The sequence below is a fragment of the Hypanus sabinus genome, chromosome 3 (assembly GCF_030144855.1).
Source record: "Hypanus sabinus isolate sHypSab1 chromosome 3, sHypSab1.hap1, whole genome shotgun sequence".
NCBI classification, from domain to species: Eukaryota; Metazoa; Chordata; class Chondrichthyes; order Myliobatiformes; family Dasyatidae; genus Hypanus; species Hypanus sabinus.
This window is the reverse complement of record NC_082708.1, coordinates 1,647,396-1,665,646: the sequence shown is the minus strand read 5'-3', so window position 1 is coordinate 1,665,646 and position 18,251 is coordinate 1,647,396. Positions and strand designations below refer to the sequence as shown.

The 18,251-nt window shown below is 49.0% G+C and overlaps 2 protein-coding genes across 8 annotated transcripts in view; one reads left to right on the top strand and one right to left on the bottom strand.

The window, feature by feature from the left end:
* The window catches only part of timm10b (translocase of inner mitochondrial membrane 10 homolog B (yeast)), a 41,474-nt gene extending 31,761 nt beyond the window's left edge, over positions 1–9,713 (bottom strand). Inside the window, exons 1-2 of the mRNA XM_059963515.1 lie at positions 9,584–9,713; positions 6,747–6,842 (exon numbers count right to left, since the gene is read on the bottom strand). Coding sequence (XP_059819498.1) covers positions 6,747–6,842; positions 9,584–9,613 — 126 coding nt within the window. The 5' untranslated portion in view covers positions 9,614–9,713. The remainder of the gene's footprint in view (positions 1–6,746; positions 6,843–9,583) is intronic.
* Positions 9,634–18,251, top strand: part of LOC132390966 (arfaptin-2-like) — a 150,425-nt gene continuing 141,807 nt past the window's right edge. For 4 of the 7 annotated variants that reach the window (XM_059963514.1, XM_059963513.1, XM_059963512.1 and 1 more), the window contains exon 1: positions 9,634–9,740. The gene's annotated coding sequence lies outside the window, so the exon portion shown is untranslated. The remainder of the gene's footprint in view (positions 9,741–18,251) is intronic. The other 3 variants (XM_059963509.1, XM_059963511.1, XM_059963507.1) reach the window with 2 other exon arrangements.

Here is an 18,251-nt window from a genome sequence, read left to right as displayed (position 1 = left end):
CAGCCATCCGGCCCATCGAGCCTGCCCCGCCATTCAATAAGATCATGGCTGATCTGTCCATAAACTCAGATCCATCTACCTGCCTTTTCCCCATAACCCTTAATTCCCCTACTATCTAAAAACCTATCTAACAGTTTCTTAAGTATTCATTGGGCAGAGAATTCCACAGATTCACCACTCTCTGGGAAGAACAGTTTCTCTTCATCTTTTCCTAAATCTTCTCCCCTGAAGCTTGAGGCAATGTCCCCTAGTTCTAGTCTCACCTACCAATGGAAGCAACTTTCCTACTTCTATCTTATCTATCCCTTTCAAAATTTTGTATGTTTTACAGATGCATTCTATGAAGTCCTCCTCAAGAATGCCCTGACCAACTTGATTCACCCAATCTATGTGTAAGTTAAAGTCCCCCATGATAACTGCTGTTCCATTCTTACATGCTTCAGATATTTGTTTTTTGCCTGTGCCACTGTAATGTTATTATTCAGTGACCGATAGACAACTCACACACGTGATTTTTTTCCCTTTACTATTTCTAATTTCTACTCAGATGGATTCAACATTCTGCTCCTTAGATCTTTCATCATTTCTCACTGTCGCCCTGATCTCATCCTTGATTAAGAGTGCTACCCCAACTTCCTTACCTTCCTGCCTATCCTTCCGTATTACCTGATATCTTGCATATTTAATTCCCAGTCCTCTCCACACTGCAACCACATCTCTGTAGCGGCTACTAAATCATACCCCTTTGTACTGATTTGTGCCACAAGTTCACTGGGCATTCAGATAAAGTGAGCATTCAAATAAAGTGCCCTTACACTCATTGTGCTTTTAAAATCTTGTGACCTTTTTCTCTTTTGCCCTTGACTTTTCTTTACTCCACTCTTACTTTTCTTTTTTTTTATCTTTTGCTTCTTCTTTAGCTTTATCCACACAGGAACGAAAGGGTTGCCGTCTGAGGAATATCTGGCAGCTCTTGGGCTGTATTCCCTGGAGTTCAGGAGAATGAGGGGGGATATCACAGAAACATTCCGAGTGCTAAAAGGTCCGAACAGATTAGAAATGGCAAAGTTATTTCCCATGGTAGGGGAGTCTAGGACAAGAGTGCATGACTTCAGGATTGAAGGACATCCATTTAGAACACAGATGCGGAGAAATCTGTGGAATTTGTTGCTACGAGAGGCTGCGGAGGCCAAGTCATTGGGTGTATTTAAGGCAAAGATAGATAGGCTCTTGATTAGCCAGAGCATCAAAGGGAATGGGGAGAAGGCAGGGGAAGGTCATTTCTTCGGCAGTTTGAATGGGGCACGACTGCGCAAGCGTGTGAAGGTCCACCTCTGAGAAAGCAGGAGAGTTTAAAAAGCAGATTAATGGAGCGGGCGATGGAGTTTGGCTCGTGAGGCTTCGGCGAGCAGAGGCTGAAGACGGACTTGCTCCCAGTCAGGTAAGGCTGGGTAAGCTTCTTTAATTGATCTAATTAGCATAGAAGTAGGTAATGGAGGCAGCAGTTAGGGCAGTCAGGTGCTCCATTCACAGTTTGTGGGAAGTCAGGGCGAACACAGCTGTCCCTGATGACTACACCTGTAAAAGGTGCATCCAGCTGCAGCTCTTGACAAACCCAGTTGGGGAACTGGAGCTGGAGCTGGATGAACTTCGGATCATTTGGGAGGCAGAGGCAGAAATAGACAGGAGTTTCAGGGAGACAGTCACCCCTAAGGGTCAGCAGACAGGTAGCTGGGTGACTAGACAGGAAAAGCAGAGCATCCCTGTGGCCATTTCCATCAATAATAAGTATACCATTTTGGATACTGTTGGTGGGGGCGACTACCAGGGACAAGTTGCAGTGGTCGCATCTCTAGCACCAAACGGATCCTCAGCTCAGAAGAGAAAAGAGGAGAGCAGTAGTGATAGGGGATTCGATAGTTAGGGGGACAGATAAGACACTCTGTGGGAGAGATTGAGAATCCTGGATGGTCTGTTGCCTCCCTGGTGCCAGGCTCCGTGATATCTCGGATCGATTTCTCAGTATTCTCAAGAGGGAGGGTGAGTAGCCAGATGCCGTGGTCCATGTAGGGACCAATGGTGTGGATAGGAAGAAAGAGGACGTCCTGAAAAGAAAGTTTAAGGAGTTAGTTGCAAAGTTGAAGGACAGGACCTCCAGGGTTGCAATCTCAGGATTGCTACCCGTGCCACGTGCTAGTGAGGCTGGAAATAGGAAGATAATGCAGCTAAATACATGGCTAAGGAGATGGTGCAGGCAGGAGGTCTTCATGTTTCTGGACAATTGGGCCTTGTTCAAGGGAAGGTGGGACCTGTTCTGACGGGACTGGTTGCACCTGAACTGGTGGGGGACTAATATCCTTGCAGGGTTTGCTAGTGCTGCTCCGGGGGGGGTTTAAACTAGATTTGCAGGGGGAGGGGAACCAGAGTTTTAGAGCAGATAGTGAGGTGGAGGAGGATAAAGGTCCTGCGAGAACTGCAAGTATAGTGCATGGAGTAAAGCCAGATCTAACATATAAAGAGGCTTTGAAGAAAGAAAAGCAGAATAAACGGTGTAAAGGTACTAAGGTAGAAGGGCTAAAGTGCGTGTACTTCAATGCAAGAAGCATCAGGAACAAAGGTGATGAACTGAGAGCTTGGATACATACATGGAATTATGATGTAGTGGCCATTACAGAGACTTGGCTGGCACCAGGGCAGGAATGGATTCTCAATATTCCTGGATTTCAGTGCTTTAAAAGGGATGGGGGGGGGGGGGAAGCGGAGGTGGAGTGGCATTACTGGACAGGGATACTATTACAGCTGCAGAAAGGGTGGGTAATGTAGCAGGATCCTCTTTTGAGTCAGTATGGGTGGAAGTCAGGAACAGGAAGGGAGCAGTTACTCTACTGGGGGTATTCTATAGGCCCCCTGGTAGCAGTAGAGATACCGAGGAGCAGATTGTGAGGCAGATTTTGGAAAGGTGCAAAAATAACAGGGTCATTATCATGGGTGACTTTAACTTCCCTAATATTGATTGACACTTGATCAGTTCCAAGGGTTTAGATGGGGCAGAGTTTGTTATGTGTATCCAGGATGGATTCCTGTCACAGTATGTTGACAGACCGTCTAGGGGGAATGCCATACTAGATCTAGTATTAGGTAACAAACTAGGTCAGGTCACAGATCTGTCAGTGGTTGAGCATCTGGGGAACAGTGATCACTGCTCCCTGGCCTTTAGCATTATCATGGAAAAGGATAGAATCAGAAAGGACAGGAAAATTTTTAATCGGGGAAGGACAAATTATGAGGCTATAAAGCTAGAAGTTGCTGGTGTGAATTGGGATGATGTTTTTGCAGGGAAATGTACTATGGACATGTGGTTGATGTTTAAGGATCTCTTGCAGGATGTTAGGGATAAATTTGTCCCAGTGAGGAAGATAAGGAATGGTAGGGTGAAGGAACCATGGGTGACAAGTGAGGTGGAAAATCTAGTCAGGTGGAAGAAGGCAGCATACATGAGGTTTAGGAAGCAAGGATCAGATGAAGCAAAGATCACAAGGCCTGAGGCTCCTCCAGCACTGTCTCTTGGATCCCACTACCCGCCTCACTCACAGTCACACCCTCTTGTCCCTGACCACAGACCGAACTTGAGTCGGCTGATCTAATGGGTGTGACTACCTCCTGAAACGGAAAATCCCTCTCTCTCCCCGTCTGATGTGCCAGTGTTTGAAGCTCAGATTCCATGTCATCAATTTTGAGCCTGAGTTCCTCGAGCAGCCAACACTTACTACAGATGCAGTCACCAGGAACCACAGTGGGGTCCACCAGCAGCTACATCATGTAGCTACAGAACATCACCTGATCCTGCATCATCCCTACTTTATTTAATTTAATTAGCTACAATGTAGTGCCTTTTTATTCAACCACTACAACAGCCTTACCTGTGCCTCCCCAACAAAGCCTCAAGTTTCCACTCCTACGCTGGTCCACTCACACAATGGCTGCTCTGCTTTGACCCTGCTTGACTTTAATTTGCTCCTGCTAATGAATCGCAAATTGGTTTGTCCGCTTCTGATGTTGTATACTTGGATTTTCAGGAGGCCTTTAACAGGGTGCCACACGAGAAACTGCTTAACAAACTACAAATCTATGGGATTACAGGAAAGATTCTAGCGGTGGCTGATTAGCAGGAGAAAAAGAGGGGGAATAAAGGGAGCCTTTTGTGGTTGGCTGCCGCTGACTAGTGGTGTTCCACAGGGGTCTGTGTTAGGATGGAATCTTTTCACTTTATATATTAATGATTTGGACGATGGAATTAACGGCTTTGTTGCAAAGTTTGCAGACAATACGAAGATAGGTGGAAGGGTACATAGTTTTGAGGAAACTAGAAAGGATCTGCTGAAACTGGAGAGGATTCAAAGGAGCAAACACGAGGAAATCTGCAGATGCTGGAAATTCAAGCAACACACACAAAATGCTGGTGGAATGCAGCAGGCCAGGCAGCCTCTATAGGGAGAAGCACTGTTGACGTTTCGGGCCGAGACCCGATTCAAAGGAGGTTCACTAAAACAATTCCAGGATTGAATGACTTGCCATATGAAGAGTGTTTGATGTCTCTGGGCCTGTATTCACTAGAATTCATAAGAAGGGGGGGGGGGGGGGGATGGCCTAATTTAAACCTATTGAATGGTGAAAGGTCTTAATAAAGTCGATGTGGAGAGGATGTTTCCTATCGTGGGAGAATCAGAGACCAGAGGACAGAGCTTCAGAGTAAAGGGGTGTCCTTTTATAATGAAGATGAGGAGGGATTTCTTTAGCCAGAGAGTGGTGAATCTGTGGAATTCTTTGCCAAAGGCAGCTGTGGAGGCCAAGTCTTTATGTATATTTAGGGCAGCGGTTGATAGATTCTTGATTGGTCAGGGCATGAAGGAATAAGTGGAGAAGGCAGGAGATTGGGGCTGAGAGGGAAAATGAATGAAATGGCAGAGAGGACGTGATGGGCCAAATGGCCTAATTCTGCTCCTACATGTTATGGTCTCATGGACTAGGAGTAGCCAGCGATCTGGCCTATCAAGCCTGCTCCACCATTCAATAAGATCATAAGGACTAGGAACTGGGGTCGGCCATCCAGCCCGTCCAGGCTGCACTGCCATTCAGTAAGAACAAGGATCAAGAGTCAGCCATCTGCCCTGCTGAGCCCTCTCTGCCATTCTGATCTGAATGTAGACTAAGCAACAGCTACCTTTTTCCCCCCAGAATCTTTAATTCCCCTGCTATACAAAAATCTATCTAAGTGCATCTTAAACGTATGTAACAAGTAGCTTCTCCTGCTTCCCTGGAGAGCGAATTCCACAAATTCACTACTTCCTGGGCAAAGTAGTTTCTCTTTTCTATTTTAAATCTATTCCCCTGAATCTTGAACCTATGTCCCCTAGTTTTCATCTCATTTACGAGTAGAAACAACATTGCTGTCTCTATCTTATCTATCCCTTTAATAATTTCACGTTTTTGTAAGATTTCCCCCTCATTCTTCTAAACTCCAGTGACTATTGTTCCAGACAACTCAATCTCTCCTCTTGGGCTAATCCCCACATGTCCAGAATCAACCTGGTGAACCTCCTCTGCAACGCCTACGAAGCCAGTACACCTAAACTTGAATAGAGACCAGATCTGCAGGAATAGCTTCAGTCACACCATCATCAGATTGCTGAAAGGCCAATTAAGCTATGTATACTAACTTAATGTTTTTCTTTTCCCTTTTCTGCTCCCTTTTTTCACTAATTATTTAATATTTTACATGCTCTGTAAGGTTTATATGCTTACATATTTTATATGCACTGTAAGGTTTCACTGCTAATGTAATGGTTCCTCTGTAGCAGCAGTGTTTGGGTTATGACTAGCGGTAATGGGGGCTTTGGAATGTGCGCCATCCAATGAGAGGAGTGCTATTTCTTTGTGTGTCCAAGAGAAGGGATTTCACGGTCTTTTGTCGGCGAGAGATGAAGAGAGAAGATGCCACTGGAGAGAGCTGATACACTGGAGGATGGAGTGGACTTAAGAATGGGGTCTGGGAGCTGACAATGCTCAGAGGAGGTCGACAGGGAACGAATGGATGGACAATTGTGAGCTCCAAAGTGCACGTTAGACTGTTTCATTAAAATGGGCCCTTTTTCTTTTTGTTTTCTTTACTAACCCTATAGTTAGATTAAGAATTATAAAGCTGAATCGCTTAATTGCATATGGTGTACTGTCTGATATCTTGTGGTACAGATTTGGAACCAGGCAACACACCACGCAAACAATACTTCTCAAGTTTGGCTGGGCCGTGGGCTGTCTTCTCCTAGACAAATGCATGCTGGCCGAACCTGAGGGTTTTATATACACACACGCATATATATACACAGTCATAGTACCGTATTACTATGTATTGTTGCCACAAAATAAACTGTTTCATGACATACGTAATTGAAATTAAACCTGATTCCACATCACAATATCTCGCAGCATTGTGAATAGAGGAAGATTGTCAAAGTATTCAGCAGAGCCAGACCAGTTGGAAATGTGGAGAAATGGCAGGTGGAGTTTAAGCTGGACAAGTCTGAGGTGATATGCTTTGGGATGTCAAATACAAGAGACAAGTGTACAGCAAATGGCAGAACCCTTCGCACACAGGCAGATGTGAATCATAAGATTGAATCAATGGACAGGACGATTAGCTGTTTCGGTCTGTGTTCCTGATCTGAAATCAGATGAGGTGATGCTGTTACCTCAATGTGAGTCAGGTTTCTGTAGTTCAGGTTGGTTACACATTTGTTGAAGCAGCTCTCTGTCATCTTGTTGTAAACGAGCAGAAAATCTCGCAGCTGAAAGAGAGCAAGAGTCAGAGATGTTGGGTGTGATGGGGAGAGAGACAGGTTGGGGGGGTAAGGAAAGGAAGGGGAGGAGGAAGGGGAAAGGGGGTGGGAAGGGGAGAAGGGAGAGGGGGAGATGGAGAGGGGAGAGAGGGATAGGGAGAGGGGGATAGGGAGAGGAGAGGGGGAGAGGGAGAGGAGAGGGGGGAGAGAGGGGGAGGAGGAGGGGGAGAGAGAGGGGGAGGAGGGAGAGGGGGAGGAGGGAGAGGGGGAGGAGGGAGAGGGGGAGGAGGGAGAGGGGGAGGAGGGAGAGGGGGAGGAGGGAGAGGGGGAGGAGGGGGAGGGGCGGGGGAGGGAGGGGGGAGAGGAGGGGGAGGGAGGGGGGAGAGGAGGGGGAGGGAGGGGGGAGAGGAGGGGGAGGGAGGGGGAGAGGAGGGGGAGGGAGGGGGGAGAGGGGGAGGGAGGGGGGAGAGGAGGGGGAGGGAGGGGGGAGAGGAGGGGGAGGGAGGGGGAGAGGAGGGGGAGGGAGGGGGGAGAGGAGGGGGAGGGAGGGGGGAGAGGAGGGGGAGAGGAGGGGGAAGGAGGGGGAGAGGAGGGGAGGGAGGGGGAGAGGAGGGGGAGGGAGGGGGGAGAGGAGGGGGAGAGGAGGGGGAGGGAGGGGGAGAGGAGGGGGAGGGAGGGGGAGGGAGGGGGAGAGGAGGGGGAGGGAGGGAGGAGGGAGAGGAGGGAAGAGGGAGAGGAGGGAAGAGGGAGAGGAGGGAAGAGGGAGAGGAGGGAAGAGGGAGAGGAGGGAAGAGGGAGAGGAGGGAAGAGGGAGAGGAGGGAAGAGGGAGAGGAGGGAAGAGGGAGAGGAGGGAAGAGGGAGAGGAGGGAAGAGGGAGAGGAGGGAAGAGGGAGAGGAGGGAAGAGGGAGAGGAGGGAAGAGGGAGAGGAGGGAAGAGGGAGAGGAGGGAAGAGGGAGAGGAGGGAAGAGGGAGAGGAGGGAAGAGGGAGAGGAGGGAAAAGGGAGAGGAGGGAAGAGGGAGAGGAGGGAAGAGGGAGAGGAGGGGGAGGGAGGGGGGAGAGGAGGGGGAGGGAGGGGGGAGAGGAGGGGGAGGGAGGGGGGAGAGGAGGGGGAGGGAGGGGGGAGAGGAGGGGGAGGGAGGGGGGAGAGGAGGGGGAGGGAGGGGGAGAGGAGGAGGAGGGGGAGGGAGGGGGGAGAGGGGGAGAGGGGGAGGGATGGGGAGGAGGAAGGGGGAGAGGGGGAGGGATGGGGAGGAGGGGAGGGATGGGGAGGAGGAAGGGGGAGGAGGGGAGGGAGGAGGGGGAGGGGGAGGGAGGAGGGGGAGGGAGGGGGGAGAGGAGGGGGAGGGAGGGGGGAGAGGAGGGGGAGGGAGGGGGGAGGAGGGGGAGGGAGGGGGGAGAGGAGGGGGAGGGAGGGGGAGAGGAGGAGGAGGGGAGGGAGGGGGGAGAGGGGGAGAGGGGATGGGGAGGAGGAAGGGGGAGAGGGGGAGGGATGGGGAGGAGGAAGGGGGAGAGGGGAGGGATGGGGAGGAGGAAGGGGGAGAGGGGAGAGATGGGGAGGAGGAAGGGGGAGGAGGGGAGGGATGGGGAGGAGGAAGGGGGAGGAGGGGGAGGGAGGAAGGGGGAGGAGGGGGAGGGAGGAGGGGGAGGGGGAGGGAGGAGGGGGAGGGAGAGGAGGGGGGAGAAGAAAAGGCAGAGAGAGGGGTTGGGGGAGATAGAGGGGCTGGGAGAGAGGGTGGGGGGAGATAGAGTGTGGGGGAGATAGAGGGTGGGGGGAGATAGAGGGTGGGGGGAGATAGAGAGGGGGTGGGGAGAGAGGGGGCGGGGAAGGGAGAGAGGGGGCGGGGAAGGGGGAGAGAGGGGGCGGGGAAGGGGGAGAGAGGGGGCGGGGGAGAGTGGGGGCGGGGGAGAGTGGGGGCGGGGGAGAGTGGGGGCGGGGGAGAGTGGGGGCGGGGGAGAGTGGGGGCGGGGGAGAGTGGGGGCGGGGGAGAGTGGGGGCGGGGGAGAGTGGGGGCGGGGGAGAGAGGGGGCGGGGAAGGGAGAGGGGGCGGGGAAGGGAGAGGGCGGGGAAGGGAGGGGAGAGAGGGGGCGGGGAAGGGGAGAGAGGGGGCAGGGAAGAGGGAAGAGAGGGGGTGGGGAAGAGGGGCAGGAAAGAGAGGGCGGGGAGGGGGAGGGGAAGAGGGGGCAGGAAAGAGAGGGCGGGGAGGGGGAGGGGGAGAGAAGGGAGGGGAGAGAGGGGGGGAGAGAGGGGGGGGAGAGAGGGGGGGGAGAGAGGGGGGGGAGAGAGGGGGGGGGGAGAGAGGGGGGGGGAGAGAGGGGAGGGGGAGAGAGGGGAGGGGGAGAGGGGCGGGGAGAGAGGGAAGGGGTAGGGGAGAAGGGGTGGGGAGAGAGAGGGAGGGTGGGCAGAGAGAGAGAGAGGGAGGGTGGGCAGAGAGAGGGAGGGTGGGGAGAGAGAGGGAGGGTGGGGAGAGAGAGGGAGGGTGGGGAGAGAGGGAGAGGGAGGGTGGGGAGAGAGGGGGAGGGAGGGAGGGAAGGAAAGGGGGAAGAGGGAAATGTAGGAGAGAGGTTGTTCCCTAGTCCATCCATTCACTCTGCTCACTCTCATCCCTCCGTCTACACTCACTTGTACCTTCCCTCTTACAATCATCCCCCTCTCCTGTCTCTTCCTCCTCAGTCCCTCGACCCCACCACTTTCCGTTCCTCGTCCTCACTCTCTGTCCATCGTCCCCTTTCCTCTCTCCCTCACTCACGTTCCGTAACTGTCCATGCTCTGCTGCCATCTTGCGCTAACCTTTGCACCCTGGTTTCCGGGCGACCCGACAGGTGAATGGATGTCGTCACTTCCTGGCGGCGGCCCCGGTGCAGCTCGGGGTGTCGGACCGCAGCGGAGGGAGGAGGCGGCTGGCGGTAAGAGGGAGGGAAAGGGGGTGGTAGGCAGTGAAGTGAGGATGGGAAGAGTGAAGGAAGAGCTGAAGGTTATGGTTGAGGGGAAGGGGATAAGAGGGAAGGGTGGGATGACGGGGAAGAGGGGATGAGGAGGAAGGAGAGTGGTTGGGAAAAGGGATGTGGGAGGATGAGAGAGAGGAGGGATGGAGGGAGGGAGGATGGGGATGGGGGAGGGGTGGAGGAGGAGATGGAGAAGGAAGGATAAAGGTGAGAGGGAGGTGGCGGAGGGAATGGGAGGGGAGGACGGTGAGTGGAGGAAGGGGAGGTGGGATATATAACGGTGTGGACTCTGGCTGCGTGTAATCAGCATGGTAGTGAACGATGGTGTGAACTGTGTGGAGGTGTATGATGGAGTCTACTGGTAGATAATAGTGTTATTCTTGTGTCATTCAGTTAGCCACTAACATGGGATGAGTTTACATACTGTACAAATAGGGTTATCAGTAAAGTTCAGGCGAATAGCCTGCATGCTGGTGTAATAGTGTGCTCTGCACTCTCCCTCAGTAACAAACACAACAAGTATCAGAAGTGCCACACACGCACAATGCAGGGTGAACTCAGCAGGCCTGGCAGCTTCTATGGAACAAAGTACAGTCGGCATTTCGGGCCACGCCACATAGAAAACCTACAGCACAATACAGACCCTTCAGCCCACAAAACTGTATGAACTTTCTTTAGAAATTACCGAGGGTTACTGGTAGCCCTCTATTTTTCTAAGCTCCTTGTACCTCTCTTAGAAGACCCGATCGTATCCACTTACACCACTGTTGCCGGCAACCCATTCCATGCACTCACCACTCTCTGCGTAAAAAAAACTTACCCTGACATCTCTGCATCTACTTTCATCCTCTCATCATCTTATACACCTCTATCACGTCGATTCTCATTATCCGCCGCTCCAAGGAGAAAAGACTGAGTTCACTCAACCTATTCTCATAAGGCATGCTCCCCAATCCAGGCAACATCCTTGTAAACCTCCTCTGCACTCTTTCTATAGTTTCCACATCCTTCCTGTAGTGAGGTAACTAGAACTGAGTACAGCACTCTAAGTGGGGTATGACCAGGGTCCTATATAGCTGCAACATTACCTCTTGGCTGTTAAACTCAATCCCATGGTTGATGAAGGCCAATGCACCGTATGCCTTCTTAACCACAGAGTCAACCTGTGCAGCCCCTTTCAATGTCCTATGGACTTAGACCCCAAGATCACTGATCCTCCATGCTGCCAAGAGTCTTAACATTAATACTATATTCTGCCATCATATTTGACCTACCAAAATGAACCACTTCACACTTATCTGGGTTGAACTCCATCTGCCACTTCTTAGCCCAGTTTTGCATCTTATCAATGTCCCTCTGTAACCTCTGACAGCCCTCCACGTTATCCACAACACCTCCAACCTTTGTGTCATCAGTAAACTCACTAACCCTTCCCTCCACTTCCTCATCCAAGTCATTTATAAAAATCACAAAAAGTAGGGGTCCCAGAACAGATCCCTGAGGCACACCACTGGTCACTGGCCTCCATGCAGAATATGACCCGTCTACAGCCACCTTTTGCCTTCTGTGGGCAAGCAGTGTAGATGCTTGGTGAAATAGTCTCCCAATCTATATCAGGTCTCACTGATGTACACAAGGGCACACCGGGAGCACCAGACACAGTATATGACCGCAACAGACTTACAGGTGAAGTGTCACTTTACTTGGACAATGCCCCCCTCCCCATCCTGTCCTTCACTGTTCCACCATTTCCCATCCCCTTTTCTTTTTCTCTCCTTGCCTGCCCATTGCCTCTCCCAGGCACTCCTTCCCCCTTTTCTTTCTTCCATGGCCTTCTTTCCCCACCTATCAGACTCCCCCCTCCCCCCCAGCCCTGTACCTTTCACCAGTCAACTTGCCAGTTATTTACTTCATCCCTCCCTTCCCGCTTTCCTCCCCTACCCCCCACCTTTTAAATCTACGTCTCATCTTTCTTTCTCCAGTCCTGACAAAGAGTCTCGGCTCAAAACATTGACTGTACTATTTTCCATAGATGATGCCTGGTCTGCTGAGGTCCTCCAGCATTTTGTTTGTGTTGGTTGGATATCCAGCATCTGCAGATTTTCCCTTGTTTGTGAAGTGTCACAAGTGGTTGATCGTTGATGAATTCGGCAAGTGAGATCCCCAACGAGATAGAATTTACAGTAAGATTGTTCTGGTTTGCATATATCTATGAAAACAAAATCCAACCTAAACTGCCTATGCTAGTTTATTAATTGGATGCACCACGAGGCTTAGCTGAGCAAGGGCTAGGGTTGCTAGGCAATGCCATCAGGCTGCACCCATCTGTGGGCTACTAGCCTGGGGAATCGCACAGAGGCACAGACATGCTAAAGAAGTCAGTCAAGCTCCCAGGGTGAGAAAAGACTTTCATAGTTCAACAAAGTAAACAGGAAGAAGGAGCAAATGCCTGCAGTACCTACACCTGCTTACCTAATAAAGCCCTCTGAGACATTTGATTTCTCTAAACCAGGGGACTTTTGTGTGATTTAGGGTTGCAAGCAATCTCCCCCACTCTTCAGAAGAGCATCAAGTTAGCACACTGATATACCGCATGGGGACAAAGCAGATGATGTCATGGGTGGATGACTGACAGATGCTCAGGAAAATGAGTACAAAGCAGTGCAGGACAAATTCAAAGAATATTTCACAGGGATGTGAGATGCTATGTTTCACAGGGAAAAGTTCAACTCTAGAGAACAGGAGCCAGATGAAAGTTTAAGTGACTTTATCACAGCATTTTCTGCCCTTTCAGAGAACTGTGCAAATGGAAATCTGAGAGATTAGCTCATTAGATGCAGGATTTTTGGGCTACCAGAAACCAGTATTAGAGAGACTTCATTTGCAGGCAAATTTCACACTAGAGAAAGGTATTACTATGGTCAGCAGAGTGAGAATGTTTGTCAGCAACAGGCAGAACTCATGCACAAAAATGATGCTGAGGTAATGCTAGAAGCTGCACAAAAAGGGTACAAACAAGGGTTCTGCACTCAGAAAAAGTACAGAAAGTGGTAACAGTAGAGCTCAGCTCAAACAAAACAGACAAGCAAAACAAAGACCAGGTAAAATGTCCATCAGCAGGAGGTGCGGCAAGTCTCTATCCCACGTGAAAAACTTCTGTCCAGCAAAAGAAGTGAAATGCCACCAATGCTATAGAGGCAGCCATTATAGAAACCAGTGTCACTCAAAATTGTCAAAGAAGACAATGAAGGAGAGAGAGCTTTCCTTGATGCTCAAGATTCAAATAGACAAGGCTGGTATAGTCCAGTTCAGTTGCAAAATGTGATAGAGATGTTCAAAATGGACACTGGTGCAGATGTCACAGCCATCTCTAAACGTCCGTTCACAAAGCTGGCGAAGAAAACAGGCATTTCACTAAAGCGTACAAAGAAAGTGTTCATGGGGCCAGGGAAACGTAAACTCTGTGTGAAACTTCCATCTGGAGAAATGAGAAACAGTCAAAAGAGGATGTCTGTTGTTCAGAATCTCTCTTACCACTACTGGGAATACATGCCATCGAGAAGCTGAACCTCATTGCAAGGTTGGATTTGCTAATCAATGTTCAGGGGCAAGAGAAGTACCCAGAGTTGTTCACAGCCTTGCGGATATTGATGCATCACAAGAGGTCATACTCGTCACTTAAAGCAGAGCTTATCTCTACGCCAACAGTGGCATTCTTTGATCTGAACGAAGCATCCAAGGTCTCAGCAGACTTCTCTTCTTTGGCCTGGGGGTCGGGGGTGGGAGTGCTCATACAAAACTGCAGTAGTGTATGGAAACAGGTGGCATGTGCATCAAGAACACTGACTCCTACTGAACAGCATTACGCTCAAGTCGAAAAGGAGACGCTGGTTCTTGTGTGGGTTTGTGGATGCTTCAAGTGCTATTGATAGGCACAACATTCCTGCTTGAAACAGACCGCAAGCCACCTGTCAGCCTCCTCAGCTTGAAACACGGATGACTTACCTCCACATCTGCAAAGATTCAGAATGAGGCTTATGTAATACTGTCCCCAGCAAATCTTTCTCAACACCAGACACCCCGATGAGGATGCCATGCAAAAGTGAGTGGACGGGAGCTGACTCCGCTGTTGTGGAAGATACCAACATCTACTTAACTCATGTTTGTGGAAGGTTTCCTGCATCGCAGAGTAAAGTGGACGAAATTTGTGCTGAGTTGAAAAAAGGGCCAAATCTGCAGCAAAACTGTGCATGGATGGCCCAGCTGTTCCAAACAGAGCTCCTGAACTTAGACCTTACTGACTTGAAAGAGACACTCACCATTCTGACAAAGGGTCTCGGCCCGAAATGTCGAATGTACTTCTCCCTATAAATGCTGCCTGGTGTGCTGTGTTCCACCAGCATTTTGTGTGTGTTGCTTGAGTTTCCAGTATCTGCAGATTTTCTCTTGTTTGCACTCACCATTCTTGATGGTTTGCTGATAAAGGGCTTCAGACTCGTCATTCCTGCTTCTTTGCATGCCAAAATCATCAGTCAAATGCACCAAGGACATCAAGGCATCAACAAATGCTGCCTGAGAGCAAGGTAATCCGTGCCGTGGCCTGGTCTGAGCACACTGTTCGGAGACGATGTAAAACAACATGAAGCACACAGAAACCCGCACAAAAACCATGCTGAACCTCTCTGACCCACAGAATTCCCAGACTTTCCGTGGCAAATTGCAGCACAGACATGTTCCAGTGGAAGAGAGAAGTACCTTCTCACGGTGGATTACTACTCATAGAACGTTGAGGAGTCCAAGCTGTCCTCCACATCCTCAGCAGCAGTTGTACAGCACCTGAAAGCTGTTTTCACTTGCCATGGAATACCAGAGACACTTGTGTCAGACAACAGTCCACAACTCAGCTGCTCAGAATTAAAAGCCTCTGTTAGGGATTATGAGTTCAAAGACCAGACAAACAGTTCACAGTATCCACAGGCAAATGGAGGAGTGGAAAGAGCAGTGCAAACTTCTACTGAAGGCAAAAGATCCCTATAAAGCACTTCTAGCTTATTGCTCTACACCTGTTTTGAATGGCCACAGTCCATCAGAGCTGTCAATGGGCTGGACATTGAAAACAAGCCTTCCCGTTCTTCCTTCCCTTCTGCAACCTCACTTACTGGAATTAGACAAAGTGAGAAATTTTGAGACAGAACAGAGTGCGAAAACAGAAGAGCATCTCAAACACAGAGCAAAACCTTTGTCGCCGCTCAGGAATGGTGAAGCTGTAAGTGGTTCAGACCAATTCACCAAAGGAACAAAAGTCCAGCAGCATTCACCATGATTGTTTGTGATCAGAACATCACTAGGTGAAATCAGGTGGAACAGGTGTGCACTCCTGCATCTTTGAAGTCCACGAAAAGTAGAGAAAAAAAAGTGGCTTGATCTTTATGACAAGGATCTCTTTCTTGAGGTGGACATATCTGTTCAAGATCTCCATCTGCTCCAATACTTCCAGGAACCTGTACCAGATTGGGTCGTTTATCTGTCCCACCACAGAGCCTAATAGCTTTTGACAAGTGACTTAAGAGGCAGCATAATCCTCTTTCAAGCAAGTGAGGATCTGCAGATGCTGGAAATCCAAGCAACACACTCAAAATGCTGGAGAAATTCAGCAGGCCAGGCAGCATCTATGGAATAGAATACAGTCAATGTTTCAGGCTGAGACCATTTAGCAGGACTTACTTAATCCTTTCACTTTGTCAGAGTGTTCAGATAGCCTACACTGACCTCCATTAGATTGTGTTTTTTAAAATGTGTTCTAGTGTTGAAAACATTTCACAAAATGAGGCTCTTTAAAAAAAAGAACTGGTGAAGAAAAAGGAAAACAAAGAGACAGTTATAATGTTGGCACTTCCTTTTCATGTTAATGTAAAGAGCATAATTTGTATGCTTTGTATAATTAGCTAAGATAGACTGGCAAATTAGCTAAAATAGACTGGCAAATGATACTTAAAGGGTTGACGGTGGATCTGCAATGGCAAGCACTTAAAGATTGCATGGATGAACTACAACAATTGTTCATCCCAGTTTGGCAAAAGAATAAACCAGGGAAGGTAGTGCACCCGTGGCTGACAAGGGAAATTAGGGATAGTATCAAGTCCAAAGAAGAAACATATAAATTAGCAAAAAAAGGCAACACACCTGAGGACTGGGAGAAATTCAGAGACCAGCAGTGGGGGACAAAGGGCTTAATTAGGAAAGGGAAAAAAGATTATGAGAGAAAGCTGGCAGGGAACATAAAAACTGACTGTAAAAGCTTTTATAGATATGTGAAAAGAAAAAGATTGGTAATGACAAATGTAGGTCCCTTACAGTCAGAAACAGGTGAATTGATCATAGGGAACAAAGACATGGCAGACCAATTGAATAACTACTTTGGTTCTGTCTTCACTAAGGAGGACATAAATAATCTTCCGGAAATAGTAAGGGACCGAGGGTCTAGTGAGATGGAGGAACTGAGGGAAATACATGTTAGTAGGGAAGTGGTGTTAGGTAAATTGAAGGGATTAAAGGCAGATAAATCCCCAGGACCAGATGGTCTGCATCCCAGAGTGCTTAAGGAAGTAGCCCAAGAAATATTGGCTGCATTAGTGATAAGTTTTCAAAACTCCTTAGATTCTGGTTTAGTTCCTGAGGATTGGAGGGTGGCTAATGTAACCCCACTTTTTAAAAAAGGAGGGAGAGAGAAACCAGGGAATTATAGACCGGTTAGTCTGACATCGGTGGTGGGGAAAATGCTAGAGTCGGTTATCAAAGATGTGATAACAGCACATTTGGAAAGAGGTGAAATCATCGGACAAAGTCAGCATGGATTTGTGAAAGGAAAATCATGTCTGACGAATCTTATAGAATTTTTTGAAGATGTAACTAGCAGAGTGGATAGGGGAGAGCCAGTGGATGTGGTATATTTAGATTTTCAAAAGGCTTTTGACAAGGTCCCACACAGGAGATTAGTGTGCAAACTTAAAGCACACGGTATTGGGGGTATGGCATTGATGTGGATAGAGAAATGGTTGGCAGACAGGAAGCAAAGAGTGGGAGTAAACGGGACCTTTTAAGAATGGCAGGCAGTGACTAGTGGGATACCGCAAGGCTCAGTGCTGGGACCCCAGTTGTTTATGATATATATTAATGATTTAGACGAGGGAGTTAAATGCAGCATCTCCAAGTTTGCGGATGACACGAAGCTGGGAGGTGGTGTTAGCTGTGAGGAGGATGCTAAGAGGATGCAGGGTGACTTGGATAGGTTCGGTGAGTGGGCAAATTCATGGCAGATGCAATTTAATGTGGATAAATGTGAGGTTATCCACTTTGGTTGCAAGAACAGGAAAACATTATTATCTGAATGGTGGCCGATTAGGAAAAGGGGAGGTGCAACGAGAACTGGGTGTCATTGTACACCAGTCATTGAAGGTGGGCATGCAGGTACAACAGGCGGTGAAAAAGGCAAATGGTATGTTGGCATTCATAGCAAGAGGATTCAAGTACAGGAGCAGGGAGGTTCTACTGCAGTTGTACAAGGCCTTGGTGAGACCGCACCTAGAATATTGTGTGCAGTTTTGGTCTCCTAATCTGAGGAAAGACATTCTTGCCATAGAGGGAGTACAAAGAAGGTTCACCAGATTGATTCCTGGGATGGCAGGACTTTCATATGAAGAAGGACTGGATCGACTTGGCTTATACGCACTAGAATTTAGAAGATTGAGGGGGGGATCTTATTGAAACGTATAAAATTCTAAAGGGATTGGACAAGCTAGATGCAGGCAGATTGTTTCCAATGTTGGGGAAGTCCAGAACGAGGGGTCACAGTTTAAGGATAAAGGGGAAGCCTTTTAGGACTGAGATGAGGAAAAACTTCTTCACACAGAGAGTGGTGAATCTGTGGAATTCTCTGCCACAGGAAACAGTTGAGGCCAGTTCATTGGCTATATTTAAGAGGAAGTTAGATATGGCCCTTGTGGCTAAAGGGATCGGGGGTATGGAGGGAAAGCAGGTACAGGGTTCTGAGTTGGATGATCAGCCATGATCATACTGAATGGCGGTGCAGGCTCGAAGGGCCGAAGGGCCTACTCCTGCACCTATTTTCTATGTTTCTATGTATGCTATGGGCAAAGTGAACTGAATTGTTCAATTTCAGTGACTATAATTTCAATGCAGTTCAGGTGGAACTGAGAGAAGCCAGGAGATGAGGGCTGAGAGGAAAAGTGGGTCAGCCGTGATAAAGTGGCAGAGCAGACTCGATGGGCTAAATGGCCTAATTCTGGTCCTAGATCTTATGGTCTAATAGGCAAGAAATACATCCCTATTTTTTCTTTTTTTCAAGAAGGGGAGATGTGGTTGTTAGTAGTGTTATTCCTGCTCCCACGTGAGAGGAGTTCACACCCTGTACAAGTGGGATTATTAATAAAGTTGAGTATCATGCATGCTGGT